Genomic DNA, 20,877 nt, shown 5'->3' with positions numbered 1-20,877 from the left:
GTTGCACCTTATTACTTTATATCTCTTCGCTGCATTTTAACTCTTAATCTAATAAAAACATGATTGGATAGCCACTAGACCTAGGCTACATCTAAGTTGAATAAGAGCTCCCCTTTTAGTTGATGAAAACTCTCATGTTCTAGTTGCTGTGTGTTATAGTTATAATTCATGAATTTTTGTAAGATGATCAAGACTTGTAAACTAAAGTTAAAAATTTGCTCTCATATGTTTCCTTGTGATGGTTGCCATAATGTAAAAACGATATGCGGGTTGTTCCTAGACGATGCTCGAGGCCCATATCGGGAATTACCGGAATTATTTCGATTAATTCGAGTCGATCGATGGATGATAACTCAGTTTAGTTGAGGTAATTTGGGCGGTTCCTTACAGCTTGCGTCTTGGATTTGTGGAGAAGAACGAGTAGAGGGGAGCTGTTGTTGTTTGCTTTGGTGGAGAAGGATGAGAGAGAGAGGAGATGGTGTGCTGAAGATCCAAGGTTGCCTGAGCTGCTCGGGGAAGAAGATAACGCAGCTGTTGTTGCTTATTATATAGCAAAATTATAAGACAAAAACAAATAACAAACTGGAGAGCACTAGCATGCGGGGCCCGCATGCTAGCATGCTACTTAGATGATTTAAGTTAAATTACCAAGATTTAGGACTCAAACGGTACAATTAGCAAGTTTGGATCGTTTTGCGACATTGGGACCGGGATGACACCAGCTTACTCAGCTATTTATGTCTTTTCTTGCGCATTGTTTTTATTCCACTCCTCTCGGGCATTCTACTAGTACGGAATAAGGAAAAATGTTTCACACGTTAATCAATAAGAATTTTAACGGTGAAATTCCAAGGAAAAGGGCTTTTGCTGTCGGAAAATACTGGGCCTTCATCATGGACCTACCGGACCCAACCAACCCACATCACACACCAGCCCTGGGCCTGGTCTGTGGCCTAATGGGCCAAGCAAGATGGTTAAGCAGGCCGGACAGGCCTGAACGCCAGCCCGTACGTGCCAGTGCCAAGCGGAAACGGCAACCGCGGCCGCGCCGGACTGGCACTAGAGTCGAAGTCGGACCCGTACTCGAGTCCCCTCCCTCCTCCTCCGCCTCCCATATAACCCCGCCGCACGGGATAGGGCTTCCCCGTCTCGCCGCCGATTCGCTGTTGCCTCTCGTCTCCGCCGCCCGTGCGATTCCCGTGCCCGCGCCTCGTAGCCCCCGAGTCAGCAGCCTCTCGCCCTTATCGCGGGATTCGTGCCGAGTTAGGGTTAGGGTTTGTGCGGTCGCGGAGAGGAGGGTGTAGGAGAAGAAGAGGGGTCGGAGATGGAGGAGGTGACGGAGGGAGTGAACAACCTGGCGATTACGGAGCCGCACAAGAAGAACCGGATCCAGGTCTCCAACACCAAGAAGCCGCTGTTCTTCTACGTCAACCTCGCCAAGGTGAGGAATTTTTTCGCCCTTTTGTTTTTTTTTTTCGGTCTTTAATTTTTGGGGGGCTTTTCCGACTTATTGAACGAGCAGCGCAGATGCGGCTTTGTAATTTTTCTTAGCAGTAGTTGGAACGTTTTTTATGGATTGGTGCGTGGATCCACGATGGGTGTTGGTCTTAAACCCTAGACAAAAAATATATGTAGCCAGGTTCAGTTTGCTTGTGGTTTTTTGTTTGGGTTGACCTGAGACTAATTTGTTGCGATGGTTGCAGAGGTACATGCAGCAGCACGAGGAGGTGGAGCTCTCGGCCCTTGGCATGGGTAATTGCTTTTTTTCCCCCTTTATTACGATGCTATCTACTATTCCACTAGTGAACTGTTGTGTTGCTCTATCTGAAGCATTGTGCTCATGTTTTATTGCGTTGATTTCAAAAGTCAACTGTTTGTAGTGTAATGATTTAGTTTACTTGATTTTTAACCACAACTCCTCCCTGATTGCTCATAGTTTGAGTTTTGACTGTGAGGCCTTAGGGACTTTTGTAGTGTCTTGTTTGGTGAATTACTTAAGGTTATCTGTCAGCATTCATGTGAACTGCCTCACCTCACGAATGTGGTAATCGTTGTGTAAGTTGCTTTGAAAGGTCAGCAGAGGTTGCTAGTGTTATGAGTGATGACAATGTTATCTTATAACTGTAATCTAGGGTCATCAGATTTTCGTATATATGATGCTGTATTATGGTATTAGTGTGTTTATTATTCGAGTGAAAGACTTGTTGCATGATTATCATGGTGTCCTTTATTGCTTTTCTATTACAGCATCACTATTCTGTTGGTCAAAGTTTCATACGTCAAACATCATAACGTTATTCATGACTTGGTTTTTCACTTCGTACATGCGATTCTGTTTTGCGGTTTTACTCTCTTAATGACTTGCTTTTTCACTTCATACCTTGTGATGATCGTAACCTGTTATGCTGGCCCTACTTTCTCGATTTGAATATACTGATGGACCTGCTCTTATCATTTCAGCCATTGCTACGGTGGTGACTGTTGCTGAAATTCTGAAAAATAATGGGCTTGCTGTTGAAAAGAGTAAGATTATTTAACCTATTCACTTGTGTTGTTAACCTTGGTATTCGTATCTAATCATTCCATCAAAATGGTTCGCAGAGATCATGACATCCACAGTTGATGTCAAGGATGATTCAAGGAGTCGCCCTATTCAGAAGGCCAAGGTAACATATCTTCCCTGTGTGGAATAGAATAGCATAGCTCCAGAGTTCGGCGCATTGTTTTTCTGATTGCGATATATTACTATGGCCAGATCGAAATAGTGCTGGGCAAGACAGAGAAATTTGATGAGCTGATGGCAGCAGCTGATGAGGAGAGGGAAGCTGCCAAGGCTGCTGAGGAGCAGAGCTAAACATCTATTTTAAATTTTGCTGTTGTAGTTTAATTAGTGTCATGCTAGCTGCTGCGTTTGAATCTCTTGACTAACAAGAGATATGCTTCTTTGTTATCAATCAAGAGCTCTGCTCATTGATTAGCTCGGATGTTAACTTGGTTGATCTATTGGTTGTTTGTTTCACTTTAAGTTGGGATCGTTTTGAATGGCAACTTGTTTGCTTAGCATATTTATTGGTGTATGCAAAATAGTCGTGGTGGTGCCATTTGTGGTTGGCTATTGAATCACCACTCGTGAAATGGTGGCATTCTCTACAAGGACATATTGGCACATGCCTTCATAGCTATGCTGGTACCCATTTGTGTTTGGCTAATGAATCACCACGCGTAACTTCCCTGAGATATATCAGTATAAGTAGCAGTCAAAACTGAAGGAATCAGACATGGCCGTGACAAAACTGCTTCCGCAATATCTAAACCCCAGCTGAGAATTGTTTATGGATTTAATACAAAGCTAGATTAAGCCAAATTGTGGAACGATAGTTTTATTTTGGAGAAACACTATGGGGCTGTACATGTAGAAAAAGTATGACGATCCTATGCTACAAGTTAATATTTGAAACAAGAAATGAATTAGAATTTTTGAATAAGAGATTCTTCAGTCTATCTAATGTCTTTTCAGAAGCCACAGCTACACCAATTAGTAGGTAATGTGAGGGTTTAGTGGCAGATCCTCAAGGGCAAATGTTTAATATACCTATTCAAAACAATTTACTTAAAAGAACTTGCTTCGACAGTATAAAATTTCCTGCACAGAGCCAAAATAAACATAACTTGAATGGAGCAGGACTATTGAGCAGGCAAAAAGTTGGACCACAGAAGTAGCAGCGAGAGTACTAAACATGGTCATGACAAAACTGCTTTCGCAACATGCACCGTCAACTGAGAATATTGTTTATGGATGGATCTCAACACAAAGCTAGCTTAAGCCAAAATGTGACCTAACAGATACTTCAAGTATCAGACCTAAATTTTCCATGAGTCGATAATCCAATTCTCGGTAGAAATAAAAACGATGGTATAATCCTCCGCCGCCTTCTTCCAGGACTCTTCAGGGGCAAATGCTTCACTCGCTCTCTGCATCATCTTCGACCAGGATCTTCTTACAGGCCTCGTAGCACATGAAGGAGATGCCCGCCGCAGGCATCAGCTTGATACAGCTGGGTCCAAGCCCCTTGTACAGGCCGCCAATCCCTTCCTTCTCCATTATGCAGTACAGGGCATGGAACACATTCTTGTAGATTTGCCTCCCACCAACTGCTCCAACCTGCATTTGCTTGCGGGCCACCTCGAGCGGGAAAGTGGCGGTGCTTGAGATGGCACCAGCAGCTGAGCCGATGAGGAGGGTTGCTATGTTGCTGATCTCCTCCTGCTTGAACGTCTTCCTGTAGAGCTTCTTCAGGGTGTCGTACGCGTAGTAGTTAGTCGCGGCATATGGCACCACTCCTATCAGACTCGGTGTCAGACCACGGTACAGCTCTGATGGGCCTTCCTCACGTAGAATCTTGACAAAAGCATGAAGGAAGTTGTTGTAGACATCTTTCTGCAGAACAAGAAGTGAGCTGAGGTGGACAAAGAAACATTGGTTATTCAAGCTGTTGAGAAAAGAGCTCTATTCACCTCTATCGTCAATCTGGTCTTAATCAATTCCAAAGGATACATGCACAACGTTGAGCTGACTCCAGCAAGTGCTCCAGCAACAAGAGATGGAGGGAGGAAGGTTTTAGGGGGCTCGTCAGCCTTTGGAGTCAAGAATTTTTTGACTGTATCAAAAGCAAACAGCTGCAGTTGGACAAAAAGTTGTCAGCTAGATAAAGGTATTGATCTGGTTGTGCACAAAAGGGGAACAGTATGCTTGATCTGGTTAAAAGAAAAATACGATTTGCATCCATCTTGGAATTCATCAGTAGGAAAAATGGTCATGCATCTCACAACCAAAGTCTGAATAATTTGAGTAGCTTTTCGCCAATCCACAACCAAATAAATTTCTTTAGCAGTAGAGGCCACAAATACTGAAAATTCAACGAGCAAACTAGTAATCATAAACTAGCAAAGCACAGGCTCCATGAGTAGCCTTAAATGTTATGAAGACCACTGGTCAAGCATCTATCTAATATGAAGGATGTAAGCACCAACTTCTGTAACTAGGTGAATTAAACCATTGAGTGAACCTACCTCCAGATATCTGTTTGCAAATGGTATGCTAATTAATAGCTGCCTGGGTGCTGCTGCTACATAAATTGACTTGAATAGCACTGTCTCAGTATTGGTACACCCTTTTTCAACATGAAATTTGTTCTTCCTAGCAAGCCATAAACAAAATGGAACTGACTGTACAATAGTAGCCAACATTATTCATGGTTTCCAAATTTCTGCACCTAGAAAATTAGCACCCCACCATGTGTGGAAAAAAAGAGCATGATTTGTTCCAAATTTAACAAGGAGTTGACACACTAGTGAATTGGTTGATCAGCAAATAACATCTTCTAGCATCCCTGACAGCAGCACACAATAGTGACACCACATTATAATTTCTAGCAACAAGACGTCCTGGACACTGAAATGGTAACAAAGAAACAAGCAACATGCCAACATCTCCTGGACATTGAAATGGTGACAAGGAAACAAACAAAAGGTAATAATTTACCTCAATTGCTTTGCTTGGCGCAACACGGATAACGTTGACAAGATTCCCACGGAACAGCCCAGTCCACCCCTCAGTGTTCATGATCGACTGGAACACCTCTGTCATCGAGTCCCCATTGCTCCCAACCATCAAGTGAGTCCTAATCGTCTCCAACGGCGCCACACAAGTCCTGGAGACAGCCCCCGCAACAGCACCACTGACCAGCCGCCTCAAATGTGGATTCCCAATCTTGATTTTGAGCTTCAGCCCGTGCTTCTTCGCCTTCTTCTTTGCCTTACCATCGACCACCTCCTCCTCGACCGGCTCAGCCTCGGTGCTAATAACTTGGTACCCAACTGCCTCGGAGACATACTTTATACAATGATCAGCGAAGGGAATCTTAATATCCTTCTCCCCCGGACTGGGAGCCACTGCTGGCGCACCCGCCGACACCTTAAGACCAACGCTGGCAAACAGCCCGCCATGAGCAGGCCCAGAGCCTTGCAGGCTTAGAGAGAAGCCCTTGTCTTCGTGCGAATCCCATGGGAACCGCAGCTCCGGGAGCTGAATAGACCAGCCCTGCTTCTTCTCCACGGCTAGCACGCTGTTCTTGCTCTTCGCCGTCATCGCAACCATGGTCGCCGCCATCGCCTAGAAGATATAGTTTCTGCTCAACCTGCAGCACACAGTAGAGTTGAGGCTCTGAGGTGCACTGCATTGACGGTCGCAACAAGGAGTATATTCTCAGCCACCAATTCCGAAGGATTGACACCATTGGTTTATAAAAAGAAAAGCTTGCAAAGGTTAGGTGGTCAAAAAAAGTTTATATTCTGATGGGCCAGTACGACATCACCACATAACACTACGAGCACGGGGGATGCAATGAACCAGGCCCCGCCGACCTCAACCCGAATCCATCGTAAGCAAGATCACCAAATCCCCCCCCCCCCCCCCCCCGCTCACCAAACTTCCCAAGACAGCACCCTAGGGCTTGGACACCAGCGGCGTTGCCGGCGAGGAGACGAAGCGAAAATACCTCGAGGTTGCAGCCGCTCCGGGAGCCGGATAGGGCGCCTCTCCCCTTTCCTTCGGCCCCGCGTGGAACGGAGGCGGGCTGGTGGAGGCCGGAGGAGGGGGGCGCGGCCGGCGGCGTCTTCCTCCCCCGCCTCGCGCTGCTCCTTGAACTCGACAGGAGAGGAGGTGCTGCCGCGGTGCCGCCTTTGCGTGAGGGAGGAGGGGGCGCCCAATCCCCTTCGCTTTTGGGGGTTGTTGGTCCCAGGGGACCAAGGGGTTTGGCCGGACCAACTTGAGGGCAGTCTCGGGAATTCGCAGAGGATTTTTAGGTTGCATCGACGCGCGCCACGGCCGCCCTGCTGCCTGCTGGCTGCTGGATTCCAGCGTGCCCTGGTCTTGTTGGGTTGGACCGTTGGATGCTGGTTCGAGACCCACGCGGGTATGGGCCGTCGGCCCACAGGCGACGATTTTACACTACTCCTATGCTAGGACTAGATCACTACACTACAATTTTATTGCAATTTCGGAGAAAGTTCCTTTTAGCGGAATTAAGGGGGTGTTTGGGAAACACCTGTTAAAGTTTAACACCTATCACATCGGATGTTTGGATGCTAATTAGGAGTACTAAACATAAGCTAATTACAAAACTAATTGCACGGATGGAGTATAATTCGCGAGACGAATCTATTAAGCCTAATTAGTCCATGATTTGACAATGTGGTGCTACAGTAACCATTTGCTAATGATGGATTAATTAGGCTTAATAGATTCGTCTCGCGAATTAGCACAAGGTTCTGCAATTAGTTTTATAATTAGCTCATGTTTAGTCCTCCTAATTAGCATCCAAACATCCGATGTGACACTGTTAAAGTTTAGCACCTCGTATCCAAACAGCCCCTAAGGAGAAGATTTAGTACGCTTAGACTAGATTTATAGAAGATTTTTTCTTAGCATAAAGCTCACATACATGCACACATGCTTGATGAAGTCAACACACGCAGACACATTAGCATATCCTCTATAAAATTAGGATGATAAATGTTAAGACTAATGAAGTCAACACAAAGCGTACTCACCGCAATAAGATTGACTGACACGTCATCTAACGCTTAAGTGATAATTAGTCAAATCTGGCTAGCCAAGTTCTACGATGACTAGATAGAAAATTTTGTTGGTTCACAAGTAGATTTGGTTGGCAGTTTGGCACACAAGTAAAACGAGGTACGATTTTCAACCTCTGTCCACGTTCAAGGACAAGAGAGAGTACTGTCGACGACCTGAGTAACAATGTGTCGAACCTTTAAAGTCTACGTCGTGCGTAACATGTTTTCTGACTTGCCATGGAACGCGGGACATGTTTTTATACCGTGGACCGTGTGGAGAAGGACACGACACGGACAGCATCTAATAGCCAGGACTCGGAGGTCTACTAGCATCTTAAGTGATGCCCCACTGAAACTGAACAGGGGATGGAACAAACCATCGACCCACTGATTAGGTATCTAGGTAGCAATTCAAGCCGAGAATAAAGCTCAGGCACAGATGCCGCTGCATGAGGTGGTTACATCAACTTCGAAGATGTGCATGGTCCCTGGAAAAATGTACCTGGTGCAACCAAGGGACGGCTAGCTGCTTTCAAGAATCCAGGATGGCAAAACAATGCCTGGATGCAAGCAAATTTACAGGCAGGCACAATACATATGCTACAGATGGTATACATTCTACCGCCGTGGCTCCACAGTCCAAACTAGCACAAAATTCTCGATATAATCAACTGTTGTTTGAGAAATAGTGAAACAGAACTGCAGCTACTGCAACAAGTACAACCTTGAATAGCAGCTTCTTTGATCCAGTCGATTCGGATAAAGACCCTGACTCCGTAGGATTGACCTTCTGCCCTCTTAGCTTAGCTAGCAACAGACGAATGAGCCCATGCCTTGTGGCTGTAATGGAATTAAGACTGGTCAGAAGCATGTTACTGTTTTCCAGGGGAAAAACTATCGACAGTATTTGTGTAGAAGAAATTCAGAAGGTTAATACTACATCACAATAAAGGTGAAATAAGAACATCAATATAAAATATGTTAATTAGGTTGCAGAAAAATATGACAAGGTCGGTTCACAAAATACAAGGGATTTCACACTGAAGTTAGTGGTGAGCGCTCCAGCTAAAAAAGGTCCCGCTCCTAATTTGGTCTAGATGATAAGAGTAGTTTGTGATGTCATCGAGGATGATTTAGGAGAGTTTGAGTCCATGTTTGGCAGGCCTAGAATAGGCTTAGTGAACTGTAAACCCGAAAATTGTGTTTCATTTCTTGAAGCAGGGAACCTCTTCTCTAAAAAGGTCCTGCTCCTACGATTGTTTTCTCTTCGCACATAGAAAGACGGCTCTTAGTAGCATACTGTTATAAAGATCAAACAGTATAATTTCTATCTTGAGACATGTCCTGAACCTGCTTTGAACAATACTAGGTATTGTCTACTTTGCCATTACATCTAATTTTCCAAGAACAATTCATCAACAATTTTCTATAACGGATGCTTGCTAAGAGCAGAGACTGAGCCAGGATTTGAAGAAGAGGGGGGGCGGACAAGTTATATCATCCAAGTTTCTTAGAAATCAGGGTCAAATGAAACAAATTTAACCAAATTTCAATGCAAACCAAATGAACAATAATGGAAAAAGTTTTGAGCATAGGGGGGCCATGGGCTGGCCCCTCCCTGGCTCCAACCCTGGCTAAAAGTCACCACATCTTCAGTATAACTACTGTAGCAGAAACATTGACCAGCTAAATCTAGAGCAAACAAACAGGCACATTGTGCTGAAGTAATCTGGTTAGGGTGTAATTCAAGGTAGGGCTAAAACTTGTAAGTAGAACTCACAAATAATTTTTATAACTATTCAATTCATTCAATATAATATCCAACGGACAAGGTGCATTTCATATTTTTCATCAAATTTTGAAGAAACAATTTCTTTTCTCTCTCGAAGAGCAGGTATGGATGACAGCGCAAGGAAAATAAAGTTTCTTCTTCGTTGAATGTAGCTGTTATACAAGTATGTTTCATTTATCTGCATATTAGAGCACAAGCTGTGTGGCACCATACACATCAACCTATACTAAATCATACAAATTTGACAATTTGATGACCTAGAAGAACACTAGTTTTAAAATTTAGATTCAAAAAGAAGAAATAATATCAACCATCCCCTGATGCCTACTTTAATATCATCCTGGAGCACTAAATTTACATTTCAGGTATAAAGGAAGAATACCATCAGCCAAATTATCAACTGAATTGATCATTATTCTGCAACATAAGGCGTCAGAAAATAGAAACCAAACAACATAAATATTTATGCTTACCTGTTTTCGTCAACTCCCTCTCTTCCTCGCCGATCCTTCGTCTTAATGCATTCAATAATGAGCCAAAATAAAGAGCTAAAACAGTGCAGGTGAAGGTGATAACATTGTATGGCATGCTGAAATCAGGAGTCGTCAGGGGAACGAGCAATACTTCTGTATACGACTTCACAACAGTGTCTTCCTGCAGAACACAGAGATATTGCAATGATAATGAAGCAAAAAATATTTATATTCATGTATAACACGGGGATAACCTAGTACTAGGCCACTGATCCATTCATGGCATCTCTGAAGGATTTACCTGGAAATTTTCTAGTAAAGGAGACCCAAGTAATGGATCAATTTCAGGGTAATTTCTAGCAGAGTTGAACTCAGGAAAGCTAACCAAAGCTGATGGAATGTCAAATCCTTGATTAGCATCAGGAGGATATTCATCTATATGCAGGAATCCCTGAAATTTCATAAGGAAATGTTTAGTTATGAACATCTTATTAAGACTGCTAAAGGGACAAACAACAAATGAAGATTCAGGCAGAAGCACTAAGTAAGAAATATGCGAATTTCCTACCCAATGGGGGAGGTACACTCAAGTAATTTAAGCAGAACACACCTTGTCAAAATCCAATGTCAGAGTAGCCGACTGCATGCTGCAAGGGAATCTTAGTAGCATCTCCAGAGTACCAGGCAAAAGCTTGTCTTCTGAAGGAGTGACATGAATCTTGTCAACTACATCTGATACAGTTTTCCGGTTCCCATCTATAAAAATTTCTAGGCTGTGATAATAGACCTTAACATACCATGGAACCATCTGGAAAATAACTGCCTTTATTGAACAATCATTTGGGCTGCCAAATATCTTCTGAAGATTAGTGGACGTAAAGGACAGAGCAATTGACCCTCTTTCATTTCCACTACCCATAAGAAATCTGCTTGCATGAAAAGGTGAGGGGGTGCAAGACCATATCAGGGGAAGCTTCCAAGTTATGCCCACATCAAAAGGCTTTTCCTCACTGTAGTTACTAACATCATATTCATATATAAAAGAAGATTGAACTTCCAAGTTATTTAGGCCTTTGATCAACCTGTCCGGGCCATTGGACAACACAAAGAATTCATTATTCCAAGAAAGATCACTTCCAGATTTGTTAACTTTGTCAACAATGCCTTTATCAAACTCTATGAATATTCTGCTGTATTTAGAAACAAGACATTTCCCTGACAACTTTCTGTTGAAAAGATGTCTCATGGACCAGCTGGGCTGAAGTTGTCCTAGATTAGAATGCAGCTGTTTATCATTAATAGTATTTGGTTGCAGTACAACAGTCAGTGTTTGATCAAGAATAATACCAAGTGACTGGGATGATCTTAGTTTCAGTTTCTGGGAATGGTAGTATCCTTTGTAAATTGAAGGTCTATACAACAAAGAAGCTATCCCAGCTTTGTCACGACATGGAAGAAGTTTCAGCCAAGGTGTCAGATTCTCAGTGCATACTGCTTCACGAGGCAATGCACCATATCGCAAATTGCCTTCATTCAATTTAAATCCCCAACGAGGAGCAGAAAATGCAGTGGAAGACTCTAAAAAATTGATGGATGCACAAAACAGGCCAGATAGTGTATGGGTCAGGTTCTTCCATGTTGCATCAATCTCAGACGAAGGAAGATCAAAAACTGCCCACAGCTCAACACCAGGAGGTTTTGCATTACTTGTTGACATAGGATCAAATCCACCCCACTGCTCATAGTTCCATCTTCCCTGGGTGAAAGATAGCTCCAACTCACTAATGTGATATTTTTTGACCTGGTTGACAGAGCATAATGATGTTAATAGTGGATCCCAAACATTCTTAAAATGTGTTATAAAGTGTTGACATGATTTAAGAAATGGAGGTCCCTTCTGTGTTCTGTTGTGACTTAAAAGCCCAAATGAGTAACAGGCAACCAAAAAAAAAACATATACAGAGATTTTTAGGCTGGTTACTGAGAGATACTGAGTGCATGACGAAGAAAGCTTGCTAATCTAAACAGTAGCATGTCACAAGACAACGGCAGCAAGCACAAATCGATGCAGATTGTATGCTACACAGATCTCTCCATTGTTTCATATTACCTATGTACTGCTCCTCAAGGCTCTAGTTCACACTAAAGGCAATTGAAGGTTTGAGAATCTAAAGGTATATGCAACAGCATTGGCATTCGAATGCAACAATCCAGAAGATATTTGCCAAATTGTTAGCAAACAGAGGTTCTCTGCATATTATGTGACTTGTATCCACACACATACACACACACAATATTTGACAGGACCACTTAAATTATGGTAGCATAGCCGTAGCCCAAAGCATGATCAAGAAGTCCAAACAGCAGAACTAGCCTAGTCAAATGCAATCTCAACTATCAGACTTCACAGAGATTGCATAGCAGCTCAACTCAAATTTGCATAAAACAAAAAGGCACTTGGATTGCAACATTCAACTAATGCCTCGACAACTTGATACACATGATTCTGTGCAAAATGGAAATAAATGCAAAGTAAAGATTCACCGTATTATTGCAACTACGTAGAATATGTCAAGAGCATAATCTTTGCAGCAATTGCTAGTCTCACTGTCCTAGTGAAGTGCCCGCAAACAGATCGATCGTGTCAATTGATCTACCTATCTAGTTATATGATAGTCCAAGCTGATCCACCAATATGCACGCCAAATGGAAAACCATAGACAATTGGAACACAAACCCTAAGTCAGCAGCATCAGAGATCTGCTCCTGAGTGGAAGGGGGCGCACGGGGCACGCACCAGCTGGGAGATGGCCTTGGGGAAGAGGTGGTGGTGCCGGCCGACGGTGGCAGCTGGGGGCGCAGAGGAGCGGAAGTAGAAGTGGGCCAGCGCCTTGCGGTCAGGGAGCGGCCGCAGGAGCAGCTCCTCCGTGAACTCCTCCTCAGGCGCCGCTGCCGATGCCGCTGCGGCAGTCGAAAGGAGGAAGAGGAGGAGGAGGTACAGGAAGAGGACCGTCCCAGAAGGTGGAGGCGGCGGCGCCATCAGCGCCGGCGTGGGAAGGGCGGCGCTGTTGCCGGCGTGGGTGGCGTCGCGTGGACGGGTTTCCGGCACTGTCGGCCAGTAGCGTGACTAGACCTGGTAATGGGCCATAACAACTCAAGGGCCTCACGGGCCGGCCAGTACACACGGGCGGGCTGGGAAGGGCTCTTTACGGGCTCCCTAAAGAAATAAGCAGGATAAGATAGGATCTTTACGGGCTCTTTATAAACACATGCAATGCAAGAGCCTATTTGGTAGGATTCTACGTAATTCTGATTCTATATAGAAGTTGATTTACTTAAAAAATGATTAAGTGGCTGAAAATAAATCTTAATGATTCTCCATAACAAATTTTATGGATAAATAATTTTCTGTGCGAAAAGTGAATCAGGAGAATCTATTTTTTTTCCGCTCCCAACTCTTTGGTTCATTTCATGAAATTACTTCACAGAATCAGCACGAAATCCTTCTATGGAGGAAACTGTTTGGCAGAACCTAGAAGATACTCTGGTAAAACTCTGCCAGACACACCTTCTGGGTCGTTAAGATTGACGTCAACGATTGTCACGTCACTTTTGCATAAAATTGGTTAAACTCGGCTCAGAGCCTTGGCATCAAGGTTCTATTCCACTCCTACTCGAGCAGATTGATCTTCTCCCTTCTCCTTATCACTCTATACAGGAATCCATTTTCAAAATTTCAGATGTTCAGGGGATGTGCTACCCTTTCTTCTCAGCTGAATGATTAAAAAACACTTTCTTCTTCCTCTCTACCCCTCTCTCTTCTCTCTCCATTCTCCTCCACCAGTGCTTGACTAGTGGCATCGGGCTAGGATAGTGGCGCCCTCCTACTGCACGGTCGCACATGCCCGGGATGACGCCCCGACAAGTTGAGCTCAGGGAGGAAAAGGGGATTGAGAAAAAAAAGAGAGGGAAAGGAGAAAGGAAAGAGGATGTGATGAGGAGGATTTTCTCCCCCAAATCCCTTTTATGGCTGAAAAGATAACCACTTTCATCCATGAGTAGATTCGATTGGTATGCAAACCATTATAGATTGTGAACCTCCTGGTCGCGTTCAAGGATATGTATGAGTACTTTCGACGATAACGATGTGTAGAACCTTCAAAGTCTACGTCGTCGTCGTCGTCGAAGACTACACGTCGCCTGACTTGGCTTGGGATGGAGGACACGTTTTTATAGCGTGGCCTGTGGAGAAGGACGCGGCACCGAGACTCCGGAGGTCAAGCACCGTACGTGATAACCCCCCCCATTGAAACTGAACGGATACGATATGCGCCAGCTGCGGTCAGAGATTGTGTCTCGTAGGTCGTGGTGCGGAGAGAACAAAGACCCACCCTGTCGTGTCGTCTCCTGGTCGGTGTGCTCAACTTTTTTTACACGAGGCCGCAGACTTTTGCTGCTGCTGAAGCCTGAAGGACGGGGGCACGGGGCAGGGTGTTGAACAAGAATACAAGGTGGATGCGTCTAGTTCAAGGATGGCCGCCCGGAAGCCATTCCTTGCGTGCAGTTACCGTTTACCCATTACCAGTACGAATAACCTGTAGTACTCTACAAAAGGTGTGTTAGACAAGATTGATTACATTTCAGCGGCGTTTTATCTATGGCTTGGCCTTCAAAAGCAGAAAAATCAAAGAAACACACCAAGGGAACGAATTGGAATCTGATCGATCGATGGCAACAAGAAACGCGACCAGTGGTTGCCCTGTTGCCGATTAATTAGCTAGATTAGGCACCGCCAGGCCCGGACCCGGCCGTGCGTTGTTGCAAGCGACTGCATGCCATTGCCACCAAAACGAAAAGGTGCTGCGTCATTACTCATTAGCGCTCAAATGTTAAATCCACGCGCCACGAGTGTACGGTGCACCGGACGTGTCGACACCGGCAGCGATTCTGAATCCGCAGGGAGAGCCTGCTGAAACGTGTATACTGGCCAGCCAGTCAGCGTGTTAGGGGGCGTTTTTTTCTTATTTTTAGCACCTGTCACAATATTTAGATGCTAATTAGGAGTATTAAACGTAGACTATTTACACACAGATGCAGGCTAAACGGCGAGACGAATCTATTAAGCCTAATTAATCCATCATTAGCAAATGATTACTATAGCAGCACATTGTTAAATCATGGACTAATTAGGTTTAATAGATTCGTCTCGCCGTTTAGTCTCCATCTGTGTAATAAATTTTATAAATAATCTACGTTTAATACTCCTAATTAGTATCTAAATATTCGATGTGACATGTGCTAAAAATAAGCAAAGGAACCAAACATCTCCTCTCGACCTGCTGCAACAACAGATACCTCTTGATGGATTGATCTCTAGTGGATTCTAATTAACACGAGTGTTTCGTGAGAGTTTGATGCCAATTGGCAACCATGTAGCCCGGTAGGGACCTGGACTCGTGGATGCGTCTGCGTGCGATGTAGTACAGCTACACCACCTGATCCAGTTTGAAATTCGAATCCGGCAGAAGCTCAATGATGGACGTCGGACCCTCTCTGCACTCTACGCAGCACACCGTACAGAACATTACCGTGCGCCGCCGTCGTGTCAGTGGGGGCCACGCCTTCGTCCCGTCCCCGGCCCGGCACCGGCAGGATCGGACAAACCAAACTCCACCAGATACTAGGAGAGCAAGACACGATCAGGGGGGAGTAGGCGAGTAGCAGAGTACAAATCGTCGAGATGAATGCTGCTGATACAAGGGGGGAACGAGACGGAACGGACGTTTTACTCGCGCGTGTTGGGACAGATTCTATCGGAGCCGTTCGTTTCATATTGGAAACCGTGCGATCTTCGCGTTAGCGGACGTATACCGTTCGTATTTCTATTTTTCTTAAGTTTGCTTACACGAGAACGGAGTATGTGCAATGTCATGTCGTTTTGCTATAAAAATAATAATCCACACACTCGTCCCGTCGCGTTGCCACCTCTTAGAACCCGCTGCCCCCACCGCGCCTCCACGCTCTCCTACCACGGCGGCCTGTATATCTGTGCCGCGCTGCAGATCCCGCTACTCCACACGCCGTCGCCTGATGCAGCTCACCGCGCCGTCGCCCGCCACTCCGCATCTGCGCTCCCCCACCGCCGTGCTATCGCCTCACCTCACTCGCCGCTGCTCCTCACCGGCGTCGCAGTGAGCGGCGCATAGCAGGAAGAGGGAAGGAGAGGGGTGCGTCTAGAATGGGAGGAAGCAAAGCAACCGTGCACTACTGGCTGCCGTGGGGGCAGAAGGGAGAGAGGAGAGCCGTTCGGGAGAGAGAGGGAAAGTCAGAAGCAGATAAGACGGTGAGGAGCAAGCACGTGCGGTGGACTTCAATCCAGTGAAGTTCAAATTTCGGATCCCTACCCACCAATTAGTACCGGTGGGTGGAGGCTTCACCCGGTACTGGGTGGGTGGAGGCTGCACCAGGTACCGGGTGGGTGGAGGCTTCACCCGATACTAAAGGGGTTCACGGGGGCCTCGTCGAGTACTAGCCGTTAGACCCGGTACTAATGCTCACATTAGTACCCAACCAAAATACAATCGGTACTAAGCCTCAGGACGAATGTTGCTGTTGAGCACTATATCCAGTCCAGATGGCAGATGCTAAGCAACAACTCTTATCACGTGGAGGCTCGTATATACAAGAATGCTTCTTTCAAAAAATTATATATACAAGAAAATCTGCATGGATCTAATCCCTTTTACAATAATATTTAGAAGAATAAACTCACCTAACCTTCGTTGGCAGAAATATAATGAGCCATTGACCTGCCAAGCCACTCCATAGTCAGAGGTCTCACTGGTTGATATGTCATGGTTAGTGGAGGGGTCATTTCTTAAATAACCTGGAAAAAAGATTTGCGACATGTCAAATTGCAGTGTACTCTGGTTTTGAATTATAAGAAATTTTCTTGGTTTTTTCATGGATGCGCCACTGTTCATTTTGTATGGTTTTGTGTTATATTCGTTTGTTTTGCCTAAAAATAACATGGCACTGCAAAAGCTATGCGAGAACAGCTGGTCACAATTGCTATTTTAAGAGATCCAAGTAGGCCATATGTGTATCACTGTTGGATGATACAGTGTAAAACTCAGACTTATGAAAGAGGACCTTAACTGTGTAAGTTGTAATCCACACAAATTGTTTCTCAAGCCCAAATCACATAGTTGTTCATGGATGTTGTTAGGTGTAGCTGCAGGGTGTCATGGCACATGCTAATTCACACATCTATATTGGCTGAAAATTTCTCTATCTTATATTCAGAGCCCATCATTGCGAGCTCATTACTTTTCTTTCCCATCTTTACTAATCAACAACCGCACTGGAACCACACTAGTACGTATTAGCGGTATAGAGTGGACCAACAGGTACCACATGGCAAGCAATCTCAAACGATCAGGGAGTCCCTGCATACGTTACTGCAAATGTCACAAGATTCTAGGAATAATTTTGTAAAGCTTGGAGTAAAGCGGAGACCACCATTTGTCAACTGTTAGGGGCAGGTTGAGAGCTCCGCTAAGTCCAAGCTCTTTCGAAGCAGAAATACGCATACTGTCCGGTTGCACTGATGAGGAGAATGGGCATTCAATACCGGGTCCAAACCCCTCAATACTGGTTGTGCAACCGGTATTACTATTTCGGTACTAAAAGGGACCTTTAGTACCATGTCAAATAGCCGATACTAAAGGGGCTTTTAGTACCGGTTATACAAACAACCGGTACTAATTTAGGGACCCCACCTGATCGCCATTCCTCCTCATCACCGCCGGCCGCTCTTCCTCCTCATCGGTCGAGCCTAGTCCCTGCCCTCATCCTTGCTGCCTCACCTCCCCCGCGACCCCCTGCCGCCCCCCTCGCTCGGCTGGCTGCCCTTCCTCCTCGTCACCATCGGCCAACCTTCCTCCTTGTCGACCGAGCCTGGTCCCGACCCTTGTCCCCGCTGCCTTGCCTCCCCGTGACCCCCTCGCTCGCCCGACCGCCCTCGCGACGTGCTCCGCTAGCCCCCTCGTGCCGTCGGCCACCCTCACCCAGAGAGAGAGAGAGAGAGAGGTGAGGCCACGCATCTCGTCCTGCCATGCCGCCGCCCCTTAGATCCCGCTGCCCCTGCTGCACCTCCACGCTCTCCCACCGCGGCGGTGCAGATCCGCGCCACGCTGTAGATCTCGTTGCTCCACGCGTCGTCGCCCGCTGCAGCTCCCCATGCCGTCGACCGCCACTCCGACTCTACGCTCCCCCACCGTCGTGCTATCGCCTCACCTCGCCCCGCCACCGCTCCTCACTGGCGTCGCAGTGAGGGGCGCGCGGAAGGGAGAGGGGAGGGAAGGGGCGCGCCTGGAATGGGAGGAAGCAAAGCGACCGGGCACTGCTGGCCGCCGTGGGGGGAGAAGAGAGAGAGGAGGGCCGTTCGGGAGAGAGAGGGAGAGTCACGAGCGGATAAGACGGTGAGGAGCGGATGCGTGCGGTGGATTTCAATCCAGTGAAGTCCAAATTTCGGATCCCCACCCACCAATTAGTACCGGGTGGGTGGAGGCTTCACCCGGTACTAATGGGCAACCTTTAGTATCGGGTGAAGCCTCCACCCAGTACTAAAGGGGTTCATGAGGCCTCGTCGGGACTAGCCGTTAGGCTCGATACTAATGCTTACGTTAGTACCAGATCAAAATGCAACCAGTACTGAGCCTCGGGACAAATGCTTAGTTTTTCAGTAGTGTTGCTGTTGATCACTATATTCCACTCCAGATGGTAGATGCTAACAACTCTTTATCATGTGCAGGCTCGTATATACGAGAATACTTCTTTCAAAAATTTATATATACAAGAAAAACTGCATGGATCTAATCCCTTTTACAATAATATTTAGAAGAATAAACTCACCTAACCTTCGTTGGCAGAAATATAATGAGCCATTGGCCTGCCAAGCCACTCCATAGTCAGAGGTCTCACTGGTTGATGTGTCATGGTTAGTGGTGGGGTCATTTCTTAAATAACCTGGAAAAAAGATTTGCGACATGTCAAATTGCAGTGTACTCTGGTTTTGAATTATAAGAAATTTTCTTAGTTTTTTCATGGATGCGCCACTATTCATTTTGTATGGTTTTGTGTTATATTCGTTTGTTTTGCCTAAAAATAACATGGCACTGCAAAAGCTAAGCGAGAACAGCTGGTCACAATTGCTATTTTAAGAGATCCAAGTAGGCCATATGTGTTGGTCTTAAGAATCCAAAAGAGGTTGCTCTTCACTGTTGGATGATACAGTGTAAAAACTCCGGTATACAAATATGTATTCTAATTGACCATAGAAATTTATAGTGTACAATATAGTAATACCTTTGAGGGAAAAAAAAACTATACCCGCACTGCTCTCAAAATGTCCCATCCTGACACTGCAAAGTAAGCGATGACAGAACTTAAAAAATATCTAGCCTTGTCTGATCCCACCGACTAAAACTTTATTCATTACATTTTGTGAACATGTATATTACTTCCATTCTGCCCCAAACGTTTTCCTAAAAATATGACTTTTAATATGCATCTAGATATGTAATATATCTAAATATATAGCAAGGTCCATGTACGTAGAAAAATCAAAACGAATAGTATTTTGGGATGGATGGAGCAGTTAAAATGAACTATTAAGCCATCAAGAAAATAGTATCTAAAAAAATATGAATATTTTATCATAATCTACAACTGAACGCAGAAAGAGAAACAAGGAATTGTTCCGTCAGAAAACAAACAAAACAAGGGCCTGATTTTCAACGGGACTAGCAGTACTTTCAGGGACCTTTTGCGTAATGCAAAAGAATGGTAATAGTGCTGCTAGATTATTCGTAAAATACATTTTTCTGATGGCTGAAGATGCACTTTCGCACTCTTGGACACGTGTACCTCATCCATACCAGGGATGGCAATTTTTAGTGGCACTCAAGTAAAGTGAGATTTGAGTACAATAGCTTATAAAAAAATTTTAAAAGTCACCGTGTTGGTGTCCAACAGGTTGTGTTTCTGTATTTTTTCCCTTTTGTACAGGATAAATTTTCTACGCATTTCACTCTCCGTGTTTTTGCTCATTTTAGTCCCATGATGGCATCAAAACATTGTTGTTCCAAAAAAAAGACTTGTTGTTCTCATGGTGATAATGATTCATAGCCTCATAGCATTGTTGAATTAAGGATCATGACGAGAAAGATTCTTATGCAAAACATTACTTCCGGCACACATATAGCTTCAGCAAAATGCACATGCTCTTTCATGCAAGAAAACCCGCATCAACAATATGTATTTAGCAAAGAATAAACATTTTTGGAACTAGCAAAGGAAGAATAGTTAAATTGTTATGGCTTTAAGATCTAAACCTGCAATAAACTTATAGTACGAATTGATGGTTATATGCTCCGACTCATGCTTCGAGAAACATGAAGAATATGTAGGTAGAGGCTCTACAACCAGCCAGTATAGCTCAATGATTTGTCAATCTTGTCACACAAAATAGGACCGTGAGTTTTATTTGTTAAGATAGCTTGTTCGAGTCATAGTATTCTTGCTAAAGTATATTATTCCTTCGGTATGGGATTATTCTAAACAGCAATTTTGCTATTGCTAACCCAACTCACTTGACCAATCCACTACGTCAAATTAGGTTGGTTGGGAATCACTAAATACAAGCTAAGCCGGCTAGCTAGGTAGCAGTTGGCTAACCTGTCATTCAAGTAGTTCGCTTAAAGAGAGGAAAACTGTTAAACTCAATTTGAATTTAATCTTTGGCGAATCAAAGAAGCGATTTGAAATCCACGGGCAGCCAAAAATTAAAACCAACACCTCACTCTCGCCGATCCGCTCCATCTCCACGGCACCAGCCACACGTCCACACCCTTTCCCCGTCCGTGGCACGAGGCCACGGCTGCGCGCACGCCAACCCCAGCCCAACCCGAC

General features: G+C 44.9%; 3 protein-coding genes across 3 annotated transcripts; 1 reads left to right on the top strand and 2 right to left on the bottom strand.

Annotated features, from left to right (window-relative positions):
- The first annotated feature begins 1,083 nt into the window (after positions 1 to 1,083).
- Positions 1,084 to 3,135, top strand: LOC101766367 (uncharacterized protein At2g34160). The gene is made up of 5 exons (XM_004965896.3): positions 1,084 to 1,441; positions 1,704 to 1,752; positions 2,461 to 2,523; positions 2,602 to 2,666; positions 2,756 to 3,135. The coding sequence occupies exons 1-5, from the start codon at positions 1,325 to 1,327 to the stop codon at positions 2,852 to 2,854; spliced, it is 393 nt and encodes a 130-aa protein (XP_004965953.1). The 5' UTR covers positions 1,084 to 1,324; the 3' UTR covers positions 2,855 to 3,135.
- Positions 3,136 to 3,659: 524 nt separating this feature from the next.
- LOC101765957 (adenine nucleotide transporter BT1, chloroplastic/mitochondrial) lies at positions 3,660 to 6,785 on the bottom strand. The gene is made up of 4 exons (XM_004965895.4): positions 6,558 to 6,785; positions 5,543 to 6,197; positions 4,516 to 4,677; positions 3,660 to 4,438 (listed from the first exon to the last, which is right to left on the bottom strand). Exons 2-4 carry the CDS (start codon positions 6,167 to 6,169, stop codon positions 3,962 to 3,964), a joined length of 1,266 nt encoding a protein of 421 aa, XP_004965952.1. The 5' UTR covers positions 6,170 to 6,197; positions 6,558 to 6,785; the 3' UTR covers positions 3,660 to 3,961.
- A 1,220-nt stretch (positions 6,786 to 8,005) lies between these two features.
- On the bottom strand, positions 8,006 to 13,081 carry LOC101765547 (GPI transamidase component PIG-T). Its single transcript, XM_004965894.3, has 5 exons — positions 12,701 to 13,081; positions 10,514 to 11,704; positions 10,205 to 10,354; positions 9,904 to 10,084; positions 8,006 to 8,478 (listed from the first exon to the last, which is right to left on the bottom strand). The coding sequence occupies exons 1-5, from the start codon at positions 12,941 to 12,943 to the stop codon at positions 8,306 to 8,308; spliced, it is 1,938 nt and encodes a 645-aa protein (XP_004965951.1). The 5' UTR covers positions 12,944 to 13,081; the 3' UTR covers positions 8,006 to 8,305.
- Between the last annotated feature and the right edge of the window lie 7,796 nt (positions 13,082 to 20,877).

The sequence above is a fragment of the Setaria italica genome, chromosome IV (assembly GCF_000263155.2).
Source record: "Setaria italica strain Yugu1 chromosome IV, Setaria_italica_v2.0, whole genome shotgun sequence".
Taxonomy (NCBI): Eukaryota; Viridiplantae; Streptophyta; class Magnoliopsida; order Poales; family Poaceae; genus Setaria; species Setaria italica.
This window is presented reverse-complemented; position numbering and strand designations above follow the sequence as displayed.

Coding starts and splice junctions, on each gene's coding strand:
- LOC101765547 (XM_004965894.3), bottom strand. CDS start 12,943: ATGGCGCCGCCGCCTCCACCTTCTGGGACGGTCCTCTTCCTGTACCTC. Junction 11,705..12,700: donor CCAAGGCCATCTCCCAGCTG/GTGCGTGCCCCG, acceptor TCTGTCAACCAG/GTCAAAAAATATCACATTAG. Junction 8,479..9,903: donor GAGGGAGTTGACGAAAACAG/GTAAGCATAAAT, acceptor ATTCCATTACAG/CCACAAGGCATGGGCTCATT.
- LOC101766367 (XM_004965896.3), top strand. CDS start 1,325: ATGGAGGAGGTGACGGAGGGAGTGAACAACCTGGCGATTACGGAGCCG. Junction 1,753..2,460: donor GCTCTCGGCCCTTGGCATGG/GTAATTGCTTTT, acceptor TTATCATTTCAG/CCATTGCTACGGTGGTGACT. Junction 2,524..2,601: donor TGGGCTTGCTGTTGAAAAGA/GTAAGATTATTT, acceptor AATGGTTCGCAG/AGATCATGACATCCACAGTT.
- LOC101765957 (XM_004965895.4), bottom strand. CDS start 6,169: ATGGCGGCGACCATGGTTGCGATGACGGCGAAGAGCAAGAACAGCGTG. Junction 4,678..5,542: donor CGCCAAGCAAAGCAATTGAG/GTAAATTATTAC, acceptor GTCCAACTGCAG/CTGTTTGCTTTTGATACAGT. Junction 4,439..4,515: donor AGACCAGATTGACGATAGAG/GTGAATAGAGCT, acceptor CTTGTTCTGCAG/AAAGATGTCTACAACAACTT.